General features: G+C 32.8%; 1 protein-coding gene across 1 annotated transcript; it reads left to right on the forward strand.

The window, feature by feature from the left end:
* On the forward strand, nucleotides 1-26,402 carry LOC145239961 (cyclin-dependent kinase 1-like). Its single transcript, XM_080103547.1, has 8 exons — nucleotides 1-135; nucleotides 7,693-7,741; nucleotides 13,146-13,302; nucleotides 21,039-21,162; nucleotides 21,944-22,114; nucleotides 23,540-23,703; nucleotides 25,058-25,199; nucleotides 25,989-26,402. Exons 2-8 carry the CDS (start codon nucleotides 7,693-7,695, stop codon nucleotides 26,091-26,093), a joined length of 912 nt encoding a protein of 303 aa, XP_079959673.1. The 5' UTR covers nucleotides 1-135; the 3' UTR covers nucleotides 26,094-26,402.
* The last annotated feature ends 334 nt before the right edge of the window (nucleotides 26,403-26,736 follow it).

The raw sequence follows: 26,736 nt of genomic DNA on the forward strand, positions 1-26,736 counted from the left end.
TTCTGATTGGTCCATTTGAATTATAAACTTTCAACGCTAAAACCTCTTGTTGCTAACAACTCACTACACAACTTTTCTTTCCCGATTTGAACACTTCATCTCGTCGTCGACGTTTTTTTAAAAACATTTACCAAAGTAAGTTTATAATTTGTAATATTTTACAGCTTAACTAGAATAATAGTTTCCTTTGGAAAAATCTAGTCTTGCTTCGTGTACGTATTCGATCCCAAATTCGTTTTTCTTAAGACGTGCATTTTTGGCGATTATTGGGTTGATTCGATTTTTAGTTTTAAAATTGCAATTTTAGTTTTTTTAAAACTAAAAAGATCAAAAATTGAATATTTCTGAAAAGAACTTAGTATTTTTTATTAAAGTAGGGAGGAAAAAAAACTTGATAGAAGGGAGAAGTAACTGTAGATCTAAATTAATATCTTGTATTAATTAAAAATTAAATGTTTATGAATTTTTATCTTATTTTTATAAAAACTATTTTTTCTTTTTCCGAAAGAAAATTGGGATAACTGAAAAAAAAGTACACGATCTTCTACTTAGCTATATAATCCATCCATCCACTTTATGAAAATTTAATTTTCATTTATTATTATTCATTTTATTTTATTTATTTTATTTATTTATTTTTTTTTTTTTTTTTTGTACTAGTGCACTATTGATCCGTGCTGAAATAATAACGTTATTTAAAAAAAGCCCATTCTTAATATGGGGAGTTTTTTTCTACCTATTCTATATTACAATTGAATAAAATAAAAAAATAAAAAAAACATTGCTTAAACATGGAAATACGATTTTAAAAAATAACGCGGATCAGAAAGTGCATTAGCACTTTTTTAAATGAAAAAATTGTGACAAGAATTGATTTTTAACCTGTGTTTATGGTCAAGTGCCAGTTTTTCAAAAGATTTGCGGTAAATGTTCGATTTCGAGTACGCGATCATGATTTTTAGTATTTTTTTAATAACTTCACGAAAAGTTAGTTATTCTCTTAAATTTAAATGCAACTTTATTTTAAATTCCTGTCAAAAATTTTTTTTTTTTTTTTTTTTTTTTACACGACCTTCCCCAGCGTAGTATACCCCCTCCCCTATTAAGAACGGCTTTCGATGTTGGGTGTTTATTCCGGAAGACGTTCTTCGTTCTTAACAAGAGGTTGGTGTTTATAATACGCTGGAGCAGGAGCACTGGAGCAGTGAGCACAGTCACGTCCTAAAATTTACTAATAAAATAAACCCACTTATTTTATTTACTTATATCGATCCTTTATCCAACTTGATTAGATTTTTCGGTGCTAGTGCACTTACTGATCCGCGCGATTTTTTTTTTTTTTTTTTTTTTTTTTTTTTTGACTTGTAAGGTTAAAATAGAATAAGTTAAAACCTCCCTATGTTAAGAATGGCTTTTTAAATAACGTTATTTGAGCACGGATCAATTAAGTGCAGTAGTCCGATTTTTCTTTCTCTCTCTCATTCTTCCCATTTCCAAGATTTTTAATAAAATTGGAAAACTGCAAACAAGTTACTTAACCAATTTAAAAAAAATAAATAAATAAAATAAACTATGAAGAAAATATAATTCGCATCTTTTTGGAGGTTCATTTTTCCTTTTCCTTTATAAGAAAAAAGTCGTTAACGCAAATTCAAATCTGATTCATTGCTTTCAGACTTTATTAAACGTGAAGAAAAAACTTTGCATTTGAATAATTTTGCCTTTGTGTGATGAATCAATTTAGTTAGAAATCTAATTGTCCGAAACTTTCGCGATTTTGAATCTAAATGATTTAAATATTTTGCCCGTTGGGGTTTTAAAAATTGACCCACAAGCATTTGCAAACAATGTTTAAATACATCTGAATGTTGTGACTTTAAGTGTCCCCCGTTTAAATCTTAATTCTTAAATTTTTATCTAAAAGTCGTTAAACGACTTTTCTTTCCGAGGAAAATATGAAAAACCCTCAACCGTTTCATTAATTTAAAACGATATTTTTTCTGTACACTTAAAGTCTGTCGGGTAAACTCGTAAGTTTCTTTTTTATAAATAAACTAATTTAACAAGTTATGGATGCAACTCTTTATCATTTGTCTTGTTGGAAATATTTGTAAATATTAGGCGTAAAAAAAAAAAAAAATATATATATATATATATATTTAAATCTGGCGCGGATTAATACCTTCCTCCCATAGATTTTTCAGTTATTAAACTCCATAGTCCACACGGCTTTGTTACAGAATGGGGTATCTGTTCTGTTTGGTCTGGAAAGGTTAGAGGCGTCCCTACCTCATTTAGGGGAAGGGACTGGTTTGTTGCCGACTCTCCAATCCCTCCCCCGTGAATACCGATCTCGGCAACTATCCAGTTCTTTTGTGTGTGGGTGGCGAGTCGATTATTTCACCCACCTTAAACCTCCTTTCACGTCCAGTCTTTTGTGGGTAGATAAGGGTAAAATAACTTTGATTGGGTATTTGGCGATTTTATATTTTGAGTTCGTGTCCCCCCCCCCCATATTAAAAATATATCAAAATCTGATGTACCTGCGACAAACCGAATGAATCATATTCCAAAAATCGCTTAAATTCTGTTTTCTTGAAAGATAATTTTTAATCATCCAAGGAGTATTTAATGACCTGGTTCCTCTTGATTGCGGTATAATGCTGTTCCTGTGCACTGTGCAGTTCTAGGTCACCCCCCCCCCCGGCTTAGCCTTCTTTTGAGGAGATGCGTTATTGCTAATCGCCTGATGCGGTCTTAACAGGGAATGCTGAAGGAGTTGCTCAGGACCTTTCTGCAGATCCAAGTATCCTTCCCGGGGGCGCTGAATTCTCAATCCCACTTTCCGAATCTTGGTGTCCCAGTTCTTGCAGTGGGAGAGAACCAAATACCTCCATGCAGTAACTGTCTCGTCCACCATCTTGAAAAAAAATCTTTCGAGACAAGGGAGGCAACTCAACACTTGAGCATTTACTAGATTAGTTGTAATGTCTACGAATTACCATTTATCACAAATTTTCTTAAAATAAAAGGGTTTGTGTACACGGATTCGAAAAAGTTGTCAAATCAAGTATATAACACATAAATGTTATCAAAGGCAAGATAAGTTACTTTCTAATTGGATATTTTTAGTGTTGTAACATTTTTATTCAGCTTGAAAAAAAGTGTTTACCGATGTAATAAAGTTAAAAATGGCGCCCGACTCTCTTTGACACGGTAAGTTTGGGAAAAGGAGTTAAAAATATAAGAAACTAGACAAAATACCGTTAGAAACTCACTCAATGTTACCGTGACATAGGCTGACACATTATTCGGTGGGTTTTTAACAGTATTTTTTTTTTTTTTTTTAACGTGATCTTGGGAATAAATTTTGGTTTCGTCACGGGTACGTACATTTGTTTTTATTTAATACTTAAAATTCTTATTTAGAATTAGTGGTGGGTTTAGTGGTCGATGATGGCCACAATCTATGGCTGATTGATTTGAGGATTTTTTTTTTTTAAAGAAACTCGCAAGACTAGCCACGGTAAAAAAAAAATGGAAGAAAAAACGGTAAATTTATACAAATACCGTAACAGCGAATTAGTAGAAAAAAATGTACCCTAACCCTAACCCTAACCCAGTTTTCAGATTCGTGTTCAGCACACCGAAACGTAACAGAATACTACGTAAAAGATTTTACTAATTCGCTGTCACGGTGTTTGTATAATAATACCGAAAAAACAGTTTTGTTTTTATTTCTAAACGAATTGAAATCTATTAAAATCCATTATTCTGGAGCAACTTTTTTGATAAATTTTTACGACGTGCCCCAGCGTATTAAGCACCCACAACCTCGAAAGCCGTTCTTGATATGGGAAGGTTGGTAGTGTTTATACTACGCTGGGTCACTGGGGCAAGTCGTATAAAAAATACCAGTACTTGAATTTCAAATTTCATCTCGCTTCATAGGTTTTGCGTAGCGAAATTAAATCTAAAATGTAATGAGTTTGAAAGAAACTACGGTCGCCTTTACAACCCAAAATAAGTTTATTTAGTCCTGCAAATTTCCATGTACTAACGTCTTGATTAAATGAAGAATCGACTTTATAAGGGTTTAATTTTTTTTTTTTTTTTTTTTTTTTTTTTAAGCGAGATTATATTTTTCTACAAAACCTTTGGCCTTGATGAAGAGATTAAAACTTGCTATGGTTTCAAATGATCTAAACAGCAAGAGGAACCTTGATTTCAAATATTTCTCGTGTTAGATCTCTCCTCTTTTGGAAATAGGGTACGATTATGAATATCTTCAGTATCAATCAATATACACTGAAATTTACTTTGTATGGAAACAAGAGGAAGATATAACCTATGAGAAATATTTGGAATCAAGTCTCCCCTTGCTGTTATTTCAGATCATTTGGAACCATGGCAGCAAGTTTTAATTTCCCCTCCATCAAGGCCAGGGGTTTTGGGGAAATATTAGATATTTTGTAATTCATATGCAAAACTAGGAATGACAATGGCTGTAAAACGTGCCAAAAATAAGCTCTGGAATAATCCCTTAAATGTGCGACCTTAAGAGCAAATGTCAAATAGCCCACTACTACACAATTCAGGTCATTACCTTTCCAACGAGCCTTCATTTGTTAAATTCTGATCAATAGTCGCTGAGATTCCGAACTCATAAATTGTCAAATTGTGTATATATCTTTTCGTTTCTATGGGACGAAACTACATGGAAATTTGCAGGCTTTTTGATTATAATACTATTCTATGGTTAAAATTTTATGTCCCGTCCCCGGACCAGCTTTAGTTTTGTTTTGGGATGAATTTTGCTTGGTTGTCTCTCCAAGCCACTAATATATATTTGTTGCCTACATCCCCCCCCCTCGAAGGTAAGCAACGATGAGGCTGTCCAGTACCAAATGCATTACCATTAGTAGGCACCGCCAAAACTGGGGGGGGGGGGCAGGTCAGTACTTTTTGACGGACCGTCTTTTTAAAAATCTACCAAAAATCAGGTAATTATCCGATCAATACGAAATTTTCAGCGATTGTTAGAAGAATGAACTTTATAACAGTGTACTTATTTTTCATAAACGATATTTATATATATATATATATATATATATATATATTTTTTTTTTTTTTTTTGCTTACAAACCCCCCCCCCCCCTGTTTTGAAGTGGGAACAAATATGCTTAAAATAATCATCTGAAACTGAACAAAACATTGTTGTTGTAACGGACAGAATTATAGATTTAAAAAAAAAAAAAAAAAAAATTGTTTGCATACCTTATTTTGACGTCTGACTATCAGAACTTCGATTGTGTTTAATTATCCCGCTTTTGAGTTTTGAAGTGTGAAATTCGGTGAATATGTTAAGTAAAATAATTAATTTAAGTTAAGCAAAACAAAAATTTTTTTTTAATATTTATACGAAAAAAGCCATTTTAAAATTTTTGATAAATAAATTAACAATTTTTTTTTAGCGAGCCGAATAATGCATGACCATTATTAAACAGGGCATGCTTTGAATAATCGATACAAAAAAAAATTCGATAAATATTGTGCCCTTTGTGTAAAAAATAGCATCATTTTTTTTTCGATCCCGTTTGAAAACGTTTGCCGCCTTTCGACTACGGTGGACCAAACGCGCTGAAATAATTTTTTTTTATTCTGCTTTAAATTGCCCCCCCCCCCCATTTTGGGGAGCCTGGCCCCCACACACATACACATTAAAAACCGAACTCATACAAATGGTCACCCATCTGGTACTGGCCAGCGTCAGCTTAATAATACATTGAAGTTTTCGTCACTGAAAAATAAGTTTTTTTTGGCCTGTTTGGTCTTCCATAGTTTTCTTATCAAACGAAAACGTAAACAGAGTCGATCTGAACTCTACGTCGATGCGAAATATCTGGTTACCTATATGAATAAGTGGAATTATTTGAAATTCAGGTACTTATATTATAATATTTTTGCATATTCTCTTAGAAAATCATCCTAAATCTTAGACAATAAATAAATTATTTCAAAAACCCTTTTTTTTTTTTAAATATTTAAATACGTTTTTTGTGCAAGACAAAAAATGTCAATTAACTTTTTGGGAAAATTTAACATTTAAAATTAAATTAAAAATAGTAGAAAAAGTTTTACATTATTCTGTTTTCTATATGATAAAATTCAGGGTTTTATCTTTCTGGAAAAAAAAAAGTTACTCAGAAATAATGGATTTTAATAAATGTAATTTAGTTTTAAAAAACAACTTGATTTTGCGGCAATTTTTGGCGGTGCCTACCATTTAGGGAATGCTAGTCGCCGTGTGTGTTGAATAAAACTTCAGCATCTAGTATCAGTCTTCTTGACCCTGTCTTGCCATCAAAACCAATTGTTTCTGGATGAGTGTGGTAGATGAAAGTCCTCCACTTTAAACTAAGTCAAGAAGCGCAAGTTGCAGCAAAAAGGGAGATAACTGTAGATAAAACTGTAGGCTTTATGGTCTACCATAAGGGAGACAATATCGCATAACAAATTGCCGAAACCATATTAGCAGAATGTGCATTTTTTTTTTTTTTTTTTTTAATTTCATTATTCTTCAAAGCATTTCCTTTTTAATGGTATATTAGCAATACAGAGTTCACTAAAATAAAATTTATTTTCAAGTTTTTTTGCTAATCTGAAAAATAATTAACATTTAATGATTTTCATGCTTTAAAGCACAATTGAAAAATTAAACTTTTTAAAATTTGGATTTTCCACCTTGAAATCTGATACGTGTGGAGCTGTTTTGTCTACAATCCTCCCCCTCCCCCACAATATCAATATAGTTTCAGTTTCGGCTGATTATGTTAAGCATATTTGTAACCACAAGATAAGGATTTTGTAGGGAAAAAAGGGTATAAATATCGACTATGAAAAGTTATAGAGTTCATTGTTCATTTAATCTGCAAAAACTTTGTATTGATTGGATAATTACTTGATTTTTTTTTTTTTTTTTTTTTTTTTTTTTTTTTTAACTGTCAAAAAATACTTGCTTCTTCATTCCAGTGGTCCTGGATATGACCTTAAACTATATCCGATGGTGAGGCCCCAGCTTGTGGAGTGTGGAGCCACCTTTTGCCATTGCTCCCATGTCCACTCTGACCTGGACTGGTAGTACCTGTTAGGGTCACAACTATGGGTTAAATAGAAACCGACTTAAAAAAAAATATTAAATTTTTCTTCCAAATCACTGGATATGGCATTAAATAACCTGAAAAGGGTTGATATGCCGTAAAACCAACCAACCCTTCCATTTTGGCCGTGCCTATTAAAGATAAATTTAATTTGTAATCGCTGTGAAAACTAATCTAAAATTTAGAAGCTAATTGCTTCACTATTCCATTGGGTTACATAAAATTTTTACTATTAACCATGATAAACTTTTTTTTTTTTTTTTTTTTTTTTTACATAACGTTTACACTTTGCTACTTCTGCAGTTTACGGACCATGTTATATTTACTTAGGATTTTGAATTAAAATTTTATTTTAGTATTTAAGTGAAGGCACAATAGTCAAGAATGGCTTTCTAAGTGACATAATTTCAGGACTCTAAACTGCAGAAGTACCTACACTTTAATTCACAAATTTAGCTGTAGAACATTTCCTTATTCTGAATGGAATTGAAAGTTTTCAAATTTTCACAAATTAAATTTCTATTTTCTGTAGATGCCTGGAAATATGGACGATTATTTGAAGATTGAGAAAATTGGCGAAGGTTTGCATTCAGATTTCTAAAATACTTCTAAATTCCAAGAGAATGATTGAAATATGTTATGACAAATAATTGAAAATTGACAATTACTAAATTTAATAAATTTGAATTATCGCATTACCATTTGTTTTTAATTCAGATAACTCGTGCAGTTTGTATTTCTATCACAACTTTAAAGAACTTTCTACCACGTGCTTAACATCTAACGGAACTTATGAAAGTTTCTTTCCTAGAACATGCCCAATGATGCTTCCCTGCAGGCTGCATGATAGTCTTTAAATAATTATAAAAAAAATCATCCCAAATTTATTCTATTCAATCCTCACTAAATTCCTGGACTTTTAACTGACAATCCATCCTCCTTGAGTGGCTTTAAGTTTTGGTAATGGATAAAAACTGTTCTGGTTTCTAATTTAGATATTACTAATAAAATCTGTATAAGGATTAAAATGATTCAATTGAAAGATTGATATTATTTATATCAATCTTACCTGTCTGTTTAAATGTTTGTTTGCCTAAAACTTTCGAAAAAGATGACTGATTTTTCATGAGATCGTTATTGTTTTGAAGCTTGACCCTTCAGACGACAAATATCGAAAAATTGGCTGAAAACATTTCTTTCACTCTCAACTGGGCTCTTTACAACAGGGAGGGGGGGGTCACTTTTTTGCCGATATTTTCGAAAATCCTCCCTCTTTTTGATTTAACCTTAATTTAAACCTACGCCACTTCCGGATTAACGATTGATGCAACAGCAAAGACAATTTTTTTTTTTTTTTTTTTTTTTTTTTTTCTTCCACGTTCCTTTCCTTGTTCACGGTACGGGTTCAGGCCTGCCTGCTTACTACCACTTTTTTTTTTTTTTATACCTAAGCTTATCTTCTATAAATAGATAACGTCCACCAATTTTTATGTAATAAATGCACTGAAAATTTTATTTAGTCAAAAATACTAAACCTTTTTAAAAATGAAAAATATTTCATTGATAAATTCCATACTTACAAAACTGTCTAAACGTTTTAAGAATTGCTTCCCAACACCCTGGAAAATCTCATCAGTATGCCCTATATTTAAGAATTCAGTTGATCGCTCATCCTCCTAGGTACAGGCCAATAAGTCTCCTGTGCGTCATGAGCAAGTTGCTGGAATCTATTAAATAGAAGTAATCAACCATCTCGGCAAAAATAACCTTAGTGACACACAATATGGTTTCCGTTTTGCTAGATCTACAGCAGATGTGCTTACAATTATCTTATAGGATTAGTGACTCTCTCGATGGAGGCAACCTTTCGAGGGCAATTGCTCTTGACATATCAAAGGCCTTTGATAGAGTATGGCATAAAGGTTTATTTCACAAAATCTCTAGCTATGGTATAGCTGTAAATGTCTTAATTATTAAATCATTTCTCTCTGCTAGGCTCATAGGAGTAGTAGTTGATGGGCAGAAATCAGAAGCTCACAGTATTAATGCTGGAGTTCCTCAGGGGTCCATCCTGGGCCCAACTCTTTTCCTTCCAAATCACATCCTTACATCATTTGTAGACATTTATGCTGATGACACTACCATCTATGGTAGCACATGTAAGACTAAACAACCAAGTTCTCTCTCTTCTGATCTTGAGCATGTTGTACAATGGGGAAAGAGTGGCTGGTTACTTTTAATGCATCTAAGACCAAGCTTCTATCGTTACATCAACGTTCTGATCCCCATCTGCCATCAATTGAAATGAATGGCTCTTCTTTGAGAGGCCTCATGTTTTGACAAGCTTCTGGGCTTGACCTTTACTCCTGATCGTAAATGGAACACGTACAGCAAATCTGTTTGAAGCCAGCTGGAAAAATGGTGGGATCCTTACTGTTGATACAATTCTCTATCTATATAAAAGCCAGGTACGTCCAAGGATGGAGTACTGTTGCCACATCTGGGCAGGAGCTGCTAGAAAGGACTTGTCCTGCCTTGACAGTTTAAAATAGACTTCGTAGATGTCCATTTTCTCTTCCTTGCAACCTCTTTCTCACAGATGTTGCGAGTTTCTCTGCTTTATCGTTATTTTCATGGCAAGTCCTCGACTGAGCTTCAATTTATGGTCCCCCCCCTCACCAGACTTTCACAAGAAACACTTTTCTAGCTGAAAACGCTATCAATTCCCCCCCCACACACACACACTCTTTATCTGTGCCTAAACCTAAACATAGATTCCATGAGCAAAGCTTCTTTCTTTGAACTGCACGCCTGTCATTGGCTTTTGTTTTCCTGCTTTCCATCTGTTTACAATATGGCCGTCTTCAAGTTCAACATAAACAAGTTCTTGATGAGCCATTCCACTTAACAAATTTACTGAATTTCCATTACTAATGATTACTATACTGTCCAATTGACTACTGTACACTCTTAACCCTTATCCTTGAGTGGTCTCTGAGACTCAAGTGGTTATGCCTATGTATATAAAAAAAATTCCACAAAACGGATGTCATGATCTGATCCTTAGGCTGAGGTTTTATCAATTGCCGTTTAAGCTTCGATATAAATAGAGCTTAAAATATTGCGATAACAAATTGTAGCTTTGCATGATGTCATAGATTTGATTTACATCGTGTTTCAAAACAAATTCAAACGAGTGATAATGACTAGCTAAATATCAATAGCATTGGAAATTAGAAAGTTTAAAACTGTTTTGTTTACACATTTCATGTTTCTTCAATCATCTTTCTATCCAAGTAAAAATATGCAACTAAATCATATTTTTGAGAAGAGTTTAACGCAAGTTTGCTAACATCAAATTTGAAAATAACGTGGTTGAATAATCACAACTTGAGTTTAATCTTTTCTATTTAACCTAGTCGAAGTGAAGCTATATAAATTCCTTTCCTGTTTTCTAAAGGATATTTGGTGAAAGAGATATTTTAACTTTAACTCGTCATGCTAACCCCGCAATTCATACCTGTAACCATCAAACAAAATTGTAGAATTCAGTGTCCAGAAGTTGTCTAAGAGAGTTGGCGCTTCTTCCGGACGTTGGATTCTACAATTTTGGACTTTGCCTTCGATTTTGGAATTAACCAGTATGGAATATAAAACTAATCTTGATCACTATTCCCTGGACACAATTCGAATCGGGCATCTTGGAATACATATCTTTTTTGAATAATTCCATTATGTTGGATCATCTTAAATTGATGTCCTTATCCACGTTTAAAAACATTTTTTTTTTTTTATTCTGATTTTCAATATATGAGCTAAATAGCAAGATTTGATTATTTTGCTGAAAATGCATTGAAAATCCATGGATTAAGGAAAGAACTTTGAATTTCTTGTATTCCTTGTTTCAAACAACAAATTTTCTTTAAAAATTCTATATTTTTACTTAACAAAATTTAACTTGAAATCCTACAATTCTTTGCTTAATCTTGTATATTGAGCTATTTTATTTGGCTGGGATGTTCTTGTATAAAAAATATTTCGTCTCAACAATATTTTATAAAACTGTAAACCACAAGATTAATCTGATTTAACTTCCATTGAGAGACATATACTAGCAAAAGTACCCGTCGTTGACTGGGTTCAAAAACCACCTACAGAAAATGGACTGATTTATGAAAGTATGAGAGGTTATGAAAAGGAAGGGTTGTAAAGAGATAGCTTCGAATTTGGGAGTATCAAAACTAAAGCAAAATATGAAAGTAAAAATAAAATAGATAAACCCGATAATTTATACCATACCTGTTCACATTGAAACACTTATCCCAATATTCTGTGGATCTATATTAAAAAAAAACTTGTTAAACTTTGTGACATGTTTCTATTCTATGGAGGTCAGGTGCGAACGAACACCCCATAATTTTTTTATACCATATTTCTTCAAACTGAAACATAATTATCAAAGTATACTTACGCAGATAGATATGAAAAGTCTTTATTAAAGTTTGTGCCTGTTTCCATTCTATGGAGGCCAGGCGCAAACGCAGACCCCACAGTTTTATTATACCATCCCTATTTAAGTTAAAACATACTTATCAAAGTATTATGTACATCTATATCAAAAACACTTGTAAACGTTTTTTAATTTTTCAATTTTTTATTTCCATATTTTGTGGACCAGACGCGTATGCAGACCCCACAATTTTAATGAATGTGTGTGCCAGATCAAACACCCGTTCCTGTGTCTTGATACATCTATCATTGTGATCAGTTTTCTATAATAGTCAACCATATAGGAGCCTATTCGTGACCACACACACACAGACGTTTAGCTTTATATACACACACACACACACACACACACACACACACACACACACACACACACACACACACGAACTGGAGGTGCCTTCAAGTTTCCAAACATTTTTGTACAGGCATTTAACATTTTTGTAGACTTCCAAATTCAGTATGTTATTGCTATGAATCTTATGAGATGGTTGACTAATTTTTATGGTTTCCGGTTCAAATGAACAGCTACAGCAGGAACTGGAGTACATCCTGATTGTCACAGCTGGTGAATTTCAAAAATGCAATCTGGATGTGATGATATGCAATAAAATTCTGTTTTAAACTTGGCAAAAATGCCACAGAAACGTAATGCTTCCGATTACTTTAAAGCGATCTTGCATGAATCGAACATCAGTTTTTGAGTGGCATAAGATTCGAGGAAGACGAGCAAGTCTGAGGGATGTGAGAGGAGTAAGGAAGTTAAATTACCAGAGTTGATTGGCCAAATAAAGAATTCCATGAAAAAGGACAGTTGTACCTACAGACAATAAGTGCAGTTAATGTCAATGTGGGAACTCTACACAAAATTATTTATGAGGAACTGAAGATGCAGATTTGTGCGAAGTTTGTCCAAAGGATGCGGTCCACAACTCCATATTTGTCGCAGACTATTTGACCAAGATTGGCATCAAGATGGTTCCTCACCATCCCTATAGTCCAGGCCTTACTTCCTGTGACTTTTGGTTATTCCCTAAGTTCAAGAGAAACCTTAGAGGCTGTTGTTATGAGACAATTGAGATGAAAGGCTGTGACAAGGGTCGTTGACATGCTTGCATAAGAGGACTTTCATGGAGTCTTCCAGAGGCTGTTGGACTGGTGCATTGCAGTCGGAGATTACTTCGAAGGGGACTATAGTTTTGTGTATACTATCAATAAGTGTCCATACACAAAGTCTGGAAACTTATTTAAGGCACCGTGTGTTTGTGATTATATATAGCATAATCACGTTGACATACTGGTTCTAGTCAGATCACCGAAGTTAAGCAACTTTTAACCTGATTAGTGCCAGATGAGTGACCATTTGGGAATTCTACACGCTGTATGTGCTCTCCGCTTATCCTGGCATAGACTCCGGTTGTCCTGAACTTCCAGTTTGTTGCCATAGTCCAACGTAATCTTGTCCTTTTAATATTGTAGGAACTTACGGTGTTGTGTATAAGGGTCGTCATAAGAAGACTAACCGTCACGTTGCTTTGAAAAAGATTCGCCTGGAAAGTGAGGAGGAAGGTGTTCCGTCAACAGCAATCCGTGAAATTTCATTCTTAAAGGAATTACAACATGCAAACATTGTTTGGTAAGTATCAAAACTTTGGCTGAGTAGAAGTACCTTTCTACGAGTGAATGGCGTTTTAATTGTGAAATGCTGGAGAATTTTTTTTTGTCAAATCTAATAAAAATGGTAGCTTGCAAATTATGCAGTAAAAATTACCTGAATATTGCTGAATTATTATTGAAAAAAAACTTTAATCGTGTTAACAGGTGAAAAATTGCCATTGTTTTATAAAATTAAACAAAACCATAAACAAAGGAAGTAACTCTAAATTTTTAATGTGACAAATACAAAACAAGATTAGATTTTTTTCACAATTGGTTAATATAAAAATAACTGTCCGTCTAAAAATTAAATAACGTATACAAGTTTTTTGCAGCTGCTGAATTGCCTCCCTTGTCTCTTACAAAAGCATACACGATTGTTAAAATTTTATTTTCTTTAAAGTTTCCTACTGTATCAATTTTATATATATATATATATAGCCATCCTAAAAATACAAAATGTGTAGATACCGTTTTCATGTGAAATTCAATGATTTCCAAAATCTCATCTCGATAGTGTAGAAGCACCAAACAGACTTTTTAAACTAAAAATTACATGATTATCTTAAAAGAATTAATCGTGTTATAAACTTCTCTCAAATGTAAATCCAAATGCACTTTGTGTGTATGATGCAAACTGTAATATTGTTTAACTTTGTAATAAAAAAAAAAAAAATAAAAAAAATGCTAATGTCTAAAAGTAAAAAAATTCTCAGGTTTTGGTTACCTTGGTATAGTATTTTATTCAGGAATACTATTAAATTATTGAAGTCTGTTTCCCAATGTTTTGCCTTAGAATTTAAAACTTTATATTTAAAAATTTGTTTCAATATGAACTGCATACTGCATCAATTTTTAACTCCACCTTCACACATTCATCATTCCTTTGCCTTTTTTTTTTTTTTTGCATCATCTCGCCTGCAGCACCAGAAAGGAACCACTCACGCGCAGCTTTTCAGCAATTGCGTTACTTTATTTAAATTTTATTCATTAAACATTTCTTTTTAATGATTAAATATTCAAATTAAAAGAAAAATGCTTATTTACTAATGAAAGTTTTAAACCTACTTTTTTTTTTTTTTTTTTGTTTTTTTTTTTTGTTCTATCTACCCATACTCTAAATTTGTTAGAAATTATTCCATTTCTTGACGCAGCACCACAATTTTTATTTTCAACATTGAAATTTTCTTGTGCTGATTACATCTTTATACATACAAAGCAAATATCTTAAAATTTACCTGGAAAATTTTATCATTAAAATCACATGAAATACTTTTTGCAATTATATTTTTACAAATATATATCGATATACTATAAAAGTGAATGTGTCTGCCTGTGTACACTTCCCTTTGCAATAACTCTGTCAATTTTAAGTCTACAGACTCAAAATTTGATATACAGGATACTGAAATTTGGGAAAATCTTTAATCCGTTTTCTGGCAGAAATTTGGCTGTTATGGGGTCAAAGTTCAACAATTTGACCTCTTGAGAAATTTACCAAACTCTGACAATTTTGGGTATAAACAATTGAAATTTTAGATATAGGTTCCTTGGAAATGGATCTGACTTAATAACTTGATTTGAGCCCAAAACACATGTTAAGGGGTCATGATAGGGGTCCAAAGTTAAAATTTTTTTTACCTCTATGGTCTCTGTCAAATTACTCAGACAATTTTTGGTCTAAACATTTGAAATTTTACATAAAGGGTATTCAGATATAGGGCATCAGTTTGAGTCGAAAATTTGAGCTATCAATATATAAATGTATGTATCTATGTTTGCATGTCTGCCTAAAACTTTCAACAGGGGACTGATTTTCACAAGATCAGTATCGTTTGAAGCTCGGCTCTTCAGACGAAAAATACAGAAAAATTGGCTAAAAACATTTTCTTCACCCTCAACTAGGCCCTTTTCTACAGGGAGGAGTCGCTTTTTTTGCCAATATTTTCGAAAGTCATCCCCTCTTTTTGATTGTCTAGCCTTAATTTAAACCTACGTCCTTCCTGGTTTGACCGTGGACGTACCCCCCCCCCCCATTCTTTTCCTCCTTTATGGTACAGGTTCGAGCCTGCCTTCCTACCCCATTTTTTTTTTTTTTTTTTTTTTTTTTTTTTTTCTCAACATACACCTCCAAACACCCGGGCAACACCGGACTGAAATGCTAGTATATGTATATTTGTAAAAATGTTAAATAGTAATTCAAGAAATTCTCTAGTTATTATATCGAGTTCATTAACACTAACTTCGGATGCATGGTTTTTTTTTTTTTTTTTTTTGTTCATAATATTCCCAAAATATTTTTAAAATTTTGATTAACATGATCCTTTTCATAAAACAAAAATTCATCTTTTCTAGTACTTACAACTAAAACTTTAAAGGCATATTTTGCTTACATAATGTTTTCACTAAGATTTAAAAACATTCTGATCATGACTTGATAAATACTGACAATTTCATTAAAATTGATTTCCTGAACTTTTAATAAGGGAATGGAGGGATCAGAACGTTTATACATTTTGGTGATCAGCTGTTCATTTTGCATGTACGTAGAAATTTCATTTCTTATTGATAACACTGGTCAACAAAAAGAAACTTTTTAAAAGGTGTCTGATATTTTTTAACTGATTTACTATATTTTTGCCATGCTAAATCTAGAAATAACATCCATTTTGCTCTCGGAGGTCAAATTTTTTTGTAAATTTGAATTTAAAATTATGCGACTTATATTTTTTAAAACAATGTTTTCAAGATTTACTAATGATGTTTCAATGGCAAAATGTCAGTTTTTATGATAAAATTGCTGTATTCTAACAAAGAATCATGTACACTTCATGTACAGTACATGTAACTAAAAATGAAAACTTAATGTCTGCATTATTACGGTCTTTTCGTTTTTTTGATTGTCGCGAATGTTTTGGTGCTTGCACATCTCTTTAAATTCCAACAGTAGTCCGCCATCACCATGTGCCACCTTCCCTGGTAGCGTGATTCCATTTCTCTCAAGTCCTGGTGAAAGCACTCTCCATTCTCATTGCTTAAAGAGCCAAGATTTTCGGGAAAGCGGTCCATGTGCGACTACAGGTAGTGCATTTTTATGCTCATATTGCAGCCAAGGTTCCTAAAGGCCACTAACATGTTTTCTACTAGATCTTTATAGTTCTCTGCTTTTGTGTTGCCTAGGAAATTCATAACGACCTGAACAAAGCAATTCCACGCTTGTTGCTCAACAGGATTCATGGTCTCCTCAAACGCGGGAGTTTTTGATCAGCTGCCTAATTTGAGGACCATCAAAAATACCAGCTTTTAATTTTTCAGTTGACAAATTGGGGAAGGTTTTACACAGAAACTGAAAACACCGTCTATCTTTATCCAGGGTTTTTGTGAATTGCTTCATCAAACCGAGCATTATGTGCAGTGGAGGAAATAAAATACGTCCCCTGTCAACTAGAGGCTTGTTTATCAGATTTTTTGCTCTACAAATTGCAAGCTCTTCACGTACTGGCCATTCTTTTTTACGTAATGTTGAGTACGATTCCTACTATCCCAGAGGCATAAAACGCATGGGTATTTGGTAAATCCAGACTGTTGACCAAGCAAGAAGTTGATCATTTTTAAGTCAACGCAAATCAGCCATTTATGTTGGTCATAAGAAATTTTTTCTAGGACGTACTAAATTGTTTCATGCTGTTCTTTTAATGTTGTCGAATGTGCCAATGACACAGATGCAAATTGATTTCCATTGTGTAACACATTTCAAAGACCTTTTGCTGCTGTCGATAAAGTCGCCAGTCCTCTGATTTGTATTCAGGTACGCCGAGATGTTTCAGTAGCTCTACTATGTCATTGCAATAAACTAATTCTTTTTCTTGAGCAAAATATCTTAAAAATTCCTGGTGCCTGGTACGGAAGAAACTTAACTTTACCATTTAACATGTTCTTGTTCTTTAAACGAGATGCAAGAAGTTCGGCAGTCTTTTGGCAAATTCAAATCGCGAACAAGATCGTTTAGTTGGTTTTGGGAAAACAATTTTGGCTGCTCATCATTGTCATCGGGAAAGGATGCATCATGATGATCATCGGTAGTGGTAATGCTTTGAGTTTCATCCTGGCTACTGCTGCTTTCTTCAATACTTGTATCTTCAAATACAGGTACGGGAATTTCTTCACTATGAGGAGTAGGGCGTATAGCTGACGGCAGATTGGGATACTCCAGTGTTGTGCGATTTTTTTTTTTTTTTTTTTTTTTTTTTTTTTTTTTTTTTTTTTTCTGTTAATCCCCATGACATTGATAGCACAAAAGTAGCAATCGGTTGCATGATTTGAAGGCTCTCGCCAAATCATGGAGATGCCAAAGTTCATGGACTTTCGCGTGCCTTTGCTCCATTGACGGATATGCTCTGTGCATTTTTTGCAAACCATGTGAGGTGCCCAACTTTTGTCTTGATCGCCGAGCTTCATGCCAAAATATGCATAGTAAACGCGCTTGATAAAGATGGTGACAGTATTGCGATTTGGTGCAAGTGTGTATTCACCACAAACATAGCAAAAAAACATCTGGCTTATTTACACACATTCTTCGAGTCGCCATTGTATACCTGAAAAAAATTAAAAATTAAATTTGTGTACGTTGTCTCCATGAAATTTAAAGTCTGTATCAAAAAAAATTTGGCACAATTATATCTGTCCTGCGAACTGTTTTAATCGCACAGTAATGAAATAATTTGACTCTGAAACACACAGAACCAATACGTAAGACTTACCTTCTCGTCTGCTTTCATATGGTGGTGTGTTTTAATAACAAGTTTTACCATTGAATTCCCGTATGGGCCAAATAAAGTATATCTTTAAATATCGCATAATAATCGCAAAATTTAGACTCCCTAATTAAAATTTAATCAAACATTGTTTATTCAAATGCTTTCTTTGTATTGCTAGTGCTAAAAAATTTAAATTTGTTCAGGTAATAGAACTTTAAACGGTAAATGGTTAATACTTCTGTTGTACCTTTCTCGGGTATTTAAAAGTTAAAAAATAGAAAATTAACGATAGCTTAAAATGTCGACCTGACCCAGCAAAAAGAGTGTTATTTTTGGATTCAGCACATCAAAATTGTCCAAAATCAGCTTACAAAACTTAGACACCAAATTTGCTGTTGACCAGTGTTATCATTTAAAAAAAATAAGTCAGCTTCTTACTTGAAACTAATTGCCAGAAAGATGGTTTTCCTACAAAATCAATGTCTTATCAGTTTCTTGTGGATCATTGTAGTGTGTTAGATCTAATTGGATTTAATTTTACCCTAAAATACTTTGTCAGGGGTGGAAATACTTTGTTAGGGGTGGAAATACTTTCAAATGGCTATTTTTAAAGAGACATAACTCTATCCATACAATTACAGTTGGTACCCTAACTGTTAGTTTCTAGGTGGTTTCATAGCAATGGATAGAAAAGAAAATGTCTGTTTTGGTGATCAGCAGAGTGACTGAGAAAAATATTGGGATTTCCAGTTAAAAGTAGATATATATCGAGACTGATCTGCCTGATCGAAGTTGATCTTAGATTTGATCAGCAGATTGAGTTGAGCAGATGAAGCTGACCAGTAGATTTTGAACAAATTCAAATGATAGCCTAGACAAATTATCGTTTGTTTGTTTTTTATCTTCTACTGGAACTGAACTCCAATTTTGCCTCTAATGGCAGTAGCCTAACATGCACACATTCATTACTAACAAGTCGTGCATGCAATATACTTTTTTTTATAACCTGTGCATGCGCCCTTGATGATAGCTGATGAAGTAATGCTGTTAGAATATGAAAATCATCCAACAAATGTTGGTCAGCTGTTGTAGAGAGCAGCACTTTTCTTTTTTCACAAAAACGTTAAAGAGCAAAACCTATTGCAATTAAAGACTGCCAGGTTAGTGTTGGATATTCAAGTGGACAGATCCCGGTATTTAGAGAAATGAATTAGGATCGAAAATATTTAAAGGATAATGCTGGAATGGAACTTGGTGATAGTCAAAATGAATATTGCTGTTTAGATGTGATTGAAGGAATGTAGTTGTCCATTGTAGTAGAAATAACTAAAAAACTTGGGTCAGAGCAGGTATAATGGGACAAGCGAAATTAAGGAGTATTTGTGTTGCCAGAACATATGTTGGAAGCATACGCAGTGTCCACATACAAACGAGACACGTTTGGCTGCATTCTGACAAAGAAATATAGAATCAATATATATACGCTTAAGTTAGGTTAGAGACGAGTAGCCAAAGTTCAATTCAAATTGAGTTAGCCTAAGCTTCTTTGGGAAGCAAGGCAATGTAGTAATTCTGCCAGGCATCGAATTCTCATCTCCAGCTGGAAAAGAAATGTCTTTGTCTTATGTAAGCTTTTGTCTCCATTTGTCATCAACTGCAAGGTAATGTTTGTCATCTTGTATAATGAACTTTATATGAAACCCCTTCCAAGGTGTTGTGTCCCCCTCTTCAATAATGTATCTCCCCCTCCATACTAAAAAACTATTCATTATATTATTCTCTCGTCTCTTCACCTCAATAAGTTTTCTATTAGGTGTAGCTGTTCTGTGAACCCTCCTGCTATACATAACAGTAGGTGCAGCTTTTTCTTAATATTAATGCATTCTGAATTAATATGGGTCACAATCTTGTATTGCCTGTGTAAAGCTGAACAAAATGTGTAAAATCTTGTTTCTTACATGACTTAAAATACTAATTCTTAATTACTAAGTGCATAAAATTTTCTGAGTTTGAATTAATATGAAATGTTATTTTAATTCTTAAAATGTAGAATTGTTGCATCCCTCCTTCACGAGACTAAACCTTTTAAAATGATTTCATCCTTGTCTAGAATCTTATAATTTGTATGTGCATATCTGACGAAATGGAGATATCATATTCCAAAAATCATCTAAATTGATTAGTGTTTTACTTTTAACAATTTTTTTTTTTTTTTTTTTTTCCGTAAAAATAAACATGCATTACTACTGATGGGATGATCCCAATATTTTTACCGATTCTTTAAATTCCTAATTCTGATAAAATTTTAAGTATTTTAGGGTCCTCATCTATGTTAGATACAACTTCATTTTACTTTGATATATTTAATTTTTCCCCTTTATTATATCCAGGACATTAATAAATTTGATTTTTAGTGATATTTTTCACTGGTGCCTTTCCTTCTCAACTAAAATTTTTGTACTGGATTTTATTTTTCTGGTAGTTTAGAATCACTGAATGTTATTAGTGTCAGCAATTTGACATTTAAAAAAAAAAAAAAAAAAAAAAAAAAAAAATACTAGAAAGTCTTTGGAATTCAATTTTTAAACAAACAAGACAAATTACCACTGAGACGTAAGAGGTTACTGTAAATTAAATACCAGATCTACAGGGACCGCCTCGAGATGTCTGTTTGCAGTTTAAATTTTTGCATGTTATTAAAGTCAATTTACACTTTCAATGTTTTAAAGTCTTTGTCCAACTTAATGTGTAAGTTTCTTGCTTTTAAAATTTTAATCATGCATTAAGATAAATGGAATAGCCAGATAAAATTACCAACTTTATAGGGTTGATAAACAGCAGTGTTCTTTGAGTTCTTCAATTTTCTGGGCCCTCACTAATGTTGAATAACTCATTATATAAGTATTACAAATATTTTAGTGAATTTTTTTTTTTTTTTTTTTTTTTTTTTTCTTCCCAGTCTTGAAGATGTCCTTATGCAAGAAGCTAAATTATATCTGGTGTTTGAATTTTTGTCTATGGACTTGAAAAAATACATGGACACAATTCCAAATGGAAAATACATGGATGATAAACTGGTAAAGGTGAGTTTCTAAGAAATTAGTTTCCATTTATAGAAACTTTACTCATTCCATTTTATGAACTAAATTCTAGATTTTGATTAGCAGAGACCAGATATTGTCCAGGATTAAATAAGGACCAAATGTTCCATCTTCCTATACTTTGTCATTAAAATCTAACATTACATTTTATTTTTAATTTAAATCAAATCTGTTGATTGCTTGATCAAGTTAATGACTTCAGTGTACTCTGAAGAAGCTTTGCATGCTTCTCTGCAGTGACTTGACCTACAATACATTGTCTACATTGCACTGTAGAGAATCTACTGTTATAAAATTATTTGTAAATGGCTTTTAAAATTTAAAATGCAATCTCATGGTCCAATTGTGTTCTAAACAAACCTCTATTTCAAATGCACCCGTTTTATTGAAGAACCAACTGGTCAATTTACGAAATCACTTGAATTAAAGTTAAACGTATGAAAGTCAAGTATCATGGTTCAATTGTACCCCCTAAAAAACGCAATTCCATCTTATAAAAGAATTTTTATGTGTATGGTGATAAATCTTCTCAATGCACTTGTGATGTTAGTTTGTATAAAACTGTTAACTTTGGTCAAAATCTGACTTCCTTTAATCAAACCCTCCCCCCTCCCCTCCCACATTAAATAATCGGTTCAACTTTGTATATGAAGTACTGCAAACCTGTCAATCTTCCCTTTCAAACTTTTTTTTTTTTTTTATTTTACCGTGCTGACTATTTTTACAACCTTATTAACTTAAGTTTAACCCATCTCGTTTGTAGAGTTACCTTCACCAAATATTGCAAGGAATTCATTTCTGCCACCAACGCAGAGTTCTCCATCGTGATCTAAAACCACAGAATTTGCTGATTGACAAATCGGGCACCATCAAATTGGCAGATTTTGGTTTAGCCCGGGCATTTGGTATTCCTTGCCGAGCATACACACACGAGGTAAGTGAATATAAAATGTTATGGACATTGTTACGAAAAACCTACCTAATGATACTGTGGATGGATATATATATATATATATATATATATATATATATATATATATACACACACACACACACACACACACACACACACACACACACACACACACACACACACACACCATTTCAGTTAATCAAAAAATTCAAGATATTCTCTGATCAAATAACCCAATTTAATAAGTTGGATCTTGTGAATCTCGAATCTATTATATGCTGCAGATAATCTGTAGACCATTGTTTATTTTTGTTTAATGACTTTTTTTTTACTATAATTCAAAAAACATTTTAAACATTATCAGGGTCTTTGAAATAAACACTAAACAATATTAATCCATACGAGTTTGTCATTTTATTTCCACTTGAGTATTAGAATAAATCTTAACTTTTTTTTTTTTTTTTTCTGCAATCAGTTGCAGAACAAAATGTCTGGATAGAGGATCAAATAAAACAAGATAGGCAAATCGCATTTCATGTAAAGAGTTAATATTTATAAGCAAAAACTTTTGTAAACTCTTGATTACAGATTATCAACCTTCTTAAAAGTCTTCAAATTGTAACTTTTATACCTTGTTAGATGTCTAAGATGCAGCATTATAATTAAATTTTTACCTGGTTTCAAGCTTCATTTAAAAAGGGGAGTCATCTGATGTACACTGAAGATGTTCATGAAATCACTGGCCATAACAGATGTAAAATTTAGGAACTGAAACTAACCTAGTGCAAACTTGTTGAAAGGGATCTTTTTAGTGCAGTTCTATGCATGCATCAGATAACGTCATGACCTGATTTACTTTAAATAGTTGAAAAACTGACTAAATTCATGTACGTCGCGTTAGCTCAGTTGGTTAGCGCGTTGGTTCGTTATCTAAGTGTTTTGGGTTCGAATCGTGTGAGATTTTTTTTTTTTCAAAATTTAAATATTGAACCAGTGGTTATCTAAGCCATTTTTCATGTAACGTTTGTTCTGTTTTTTTCGATTTTTACATTTAACATGATTCGTTTGCCCTTAATTAAGTCAAATGGAAGCAGCAGAGTTAACTTTTATTGCACACGCCGGTTTTTATAGTTAAATAAATTCAAACACATCTACGCTGTATGTTGCGATGGCCCAATGGTTAACGTAGTACGGGGTTTTTTTTTTTCCCCCTCTCTTCCACACATTAATTTCTAACTCGTACACTCACCAAAACATTTTTTTTAGTATTTAACCCCGGAGAGAAGCGGTCGGTTGCCTAACAACTTTATCAAAGAACATTTAACCAATTTTTTTTTTTTTTTTTATTGCAGCCTTCATGTAATGTATAAACTTTGACTTTTAGTGAATTGTACAAATTACTATAGGCATTCAGCTTTTTTTAATTTAAATACTTAATGCTTGTAGGTTGTCACCTTATGGTATCGTGCACCTGAAGTTCTTCTTGGGCAAGCACGGTATACAGCTGCTTTGGATATGTGGAGCATTGGGTGCATTTTTGCAGAAATGGTAATGAAGCGGCCATTGTTCCATGGTGACTCAGAGATTGATCAAATCTTCCGAATATTTAAGTATGTGCTGTTTTTTTTTTTTTTTTTTTTTTTTTTTTTTTTTTTTTTTTTTTTTTTTGTCGTTAGATAAATGCCATGCTAAGAATATATAAAAGTTTAGTTTATAGTTTTAAAATAGAGTAAATATGAAATTCTTCTATATTTGCAAGATTAAAAAATTTTCTACATTCAAAAATTTTTATAATTTACTTTCTCTTTATAAATGTACAATTCTTTATCATTGTTTTATTTCTCTTTGGTTAAGTTAGGTTACAATTGTGATATCAAAGAAGCAAGCGGCCACGCGTTTGTGCCTTGTGTGGCTATACAAACAATAATCAACTTCCCTGGGAAGCGTCCTTATGTCTCTCCTGCAAGCTGAGAAGAAAAAAATCATAGCGATCCAAGATGGTGTCCATGATCTTTTAAAGCTCTTGCATGGTTTCGTAACACACCTGCTAATGAGGCATGCTCAGACACGATAAAAGCAGGTCGCTTAGAAGAGTTGGGAAGCGTTCAGACCCGTGAGTGTCCTGGATGTGACTTTAAACTATATCAGCTGGTGAGGCCCAGCTTGCAGGCTTTGGGGAGTATGGAGCCACCTCTTAATTGCCATTGCTCCTAGGCTAACCCGGAGTGGTCGTATTTGTTAGGGTCCCAACTATGGGTTAAATAGAAACAGACTTTGGGGGGGGGGGGACAAATATATTCTATTAGAACATTGTTCTTCACAATCGCTGGATTCGGCATTAAATGACCAACCAATCAAACCTGTGAATAGTGCTCTGCATCTTGTTTTGCTAACAACTATTTTGGGTGACTTTTTATTCAAATTTTGATGTATACAATGGTTTCCCCTAAAAGAAAAGATACTTGTCAATATGATGGTTTTAATATTGGATCACACAAAAAGGAAGATGCCCATGTTTGGGTTGGTTATTGCTTCCATTATGATTTTTCTTTATCAGAAAATGCTTAGATTTGTTAGGATGTTTTTCACTTGTTTGAAGCCTGCATTAGTTAGCCTTGAAGAAAAATGGATAATTTTCTATTTTGATAGAACTTTGAACAGTCATAATTTGGTGGCTCCTTGAGCTACTGAAATAAATTTGATGTCCTTGTTTTACAAGTTTAAGATATCTACTACATAAAAATAATCACTTCAAAAAAAAAAAAATGAATCGCAGAAAAGCTTAAATTTTACATTTTGTCCTTTTATAAGGACATTAATGATCTGCAAATTTGCTTATTTGTACATTAAAATTGATAAGTGACACTAATATAAAGTACATAAAATGCTACCTTGCATAAATCATGAAATGGGTTTCTAATTTTCATGATTGTATAAAAAAATAACTTTTTTTTTTTTTTTCAGAATCCTTTCCACCCCTAATGAAGAATGCTGGCCAGGAGTGACCTCATTGCCAGACTACAAGACTCTATTCCCTAAATGGCGAAAAAATAATCTGGCTAAATCTGTTGACCGATTAGACGAATCTGGACTTGATTTGCTCAGAGTTAGTTTTTTTTTTTTTTTTTTTTTCTATGAAAATCTATTGGTCTATAACCTAATTTTCTATCTTTGACTAGGTATTTGTTTATTCCTTTTCATGGTCTCTCGACAAAAGGAGGGTGAACCTGTAAATTCCCCCTTGTCTGTCCGCACTTTTCTCAATAACTATGTCTTGGAATTTGTTGAAATTTTGCGCAAACATTAAACATGATCTGAGTAAAACAGATTTTCCGGGAAAACTCCAATTTAAATGTTAAGGCCTTGTACTTTTGGGACTAAATGAACTTAGTCTTTTTTTTTTTTTTTTTTTTTTTTTTTTCCTTACATGTTAAGGCCTAAAACTGCACCATTTGTTCATTTTCAGCAGGATTTGACGTCCTCCTGGGGACTTTTTGGGCTAAATTGCTCCAACTTAGATAAATTTGTCGATCTTGTATACATTGGGTCAGTATTTATGTATAACATTGGTTGATAAAACAGTTAGGACTGTTACTTTCAAACAAATGTGCATCTACACCTTATCCTCGGTTCAAAGTGCTTCATTCCAGAGTTTAATAAGGTACATCTAAAGATCCGAAACTATATTGGATGAAACTTTGTAAAAATAATTGGAGATGAGGACTGTATTTCAGACATTATCAATCCTTTTAAATTCAGAAAACAAATATAGATTTAGTTAAGAAATTGAAGCATGCCTGTCAATAATTAAGCATACTATAGATTTAAAAACTTCTTTTTTTTTTTTTTTTTTTTTTTTAACTTGACTTGCTACCCTCTTTTCTTTCTTTTTCAGGATTTATTCATTTATAATCCAAGTAATAGAATATCTGCCAAGAAAGCTTTGAGACACGAGTATTTTGACGACTTGGATCTTGGGTGCTGTCCAGCAGCGAATTGATTTCTCTCTACTCCAAATATTGAATTGAAATAACTCTTTAACTTGGGTGTCAAAAAATTGTCTCCTGCATTGTTTAGTCGATTGAATGTGCTTCCGTATGTGTTATGTTTCTGTGCATGAGTGATTTTCTTTTGACTTAACAACTGGCTGACCATCCCCACCTGATTGCAACACTTCTCATTTGTTTTAAAACAAAACCTGATTTCTTTCTTGTATAAAGTCTTTTACTTTCATACCATCTACATACGTATATGAAAAATCTTGATATTTTCATGAATTTTGAAAATAAATTATTTTTTCCATTTTGAATTTCTTTTCTGTTTATTGATATTTGTAAATATTTGTACAACTTGGCATGGGTAATGGTGTAGATTGGCCTTTTGTTTACAAAGCCATTCGACGGAAGTGACGTCACCCACTTTATCTACGGATGGCCAAAACCGTATAGAATGAACCTTTTTGTTTTATTTAAGTCTTTATTTGAACTTAATAGACTTTTTTTTTTTTTTTTTTTTTATATTTATTTATTAACTGTTTTATTCTTTTTATCAAACAAAAACAGAACTTTTATAATGAAATATATTATGGACTGTTTTTCAAACATCGAAATTTTAAAATTAAAGTTTTATTTAAAAAGGTTTTT

The sequence above is a fragment of the Euprymna scolopes genome, chromosome 19, assembly GCF_053919585.1.
Source record: "Euprymna scolopes isolate OS-2025 chromosome 19, ASM5391958v1, whole genome shotgun sequence".
Lineage (NCBI taxonomy): Eukaryota > Metazoa > Mollusca > Cephalopoda > Sepiida > Sepiolidae > Euprymna > Euprymna scolopes.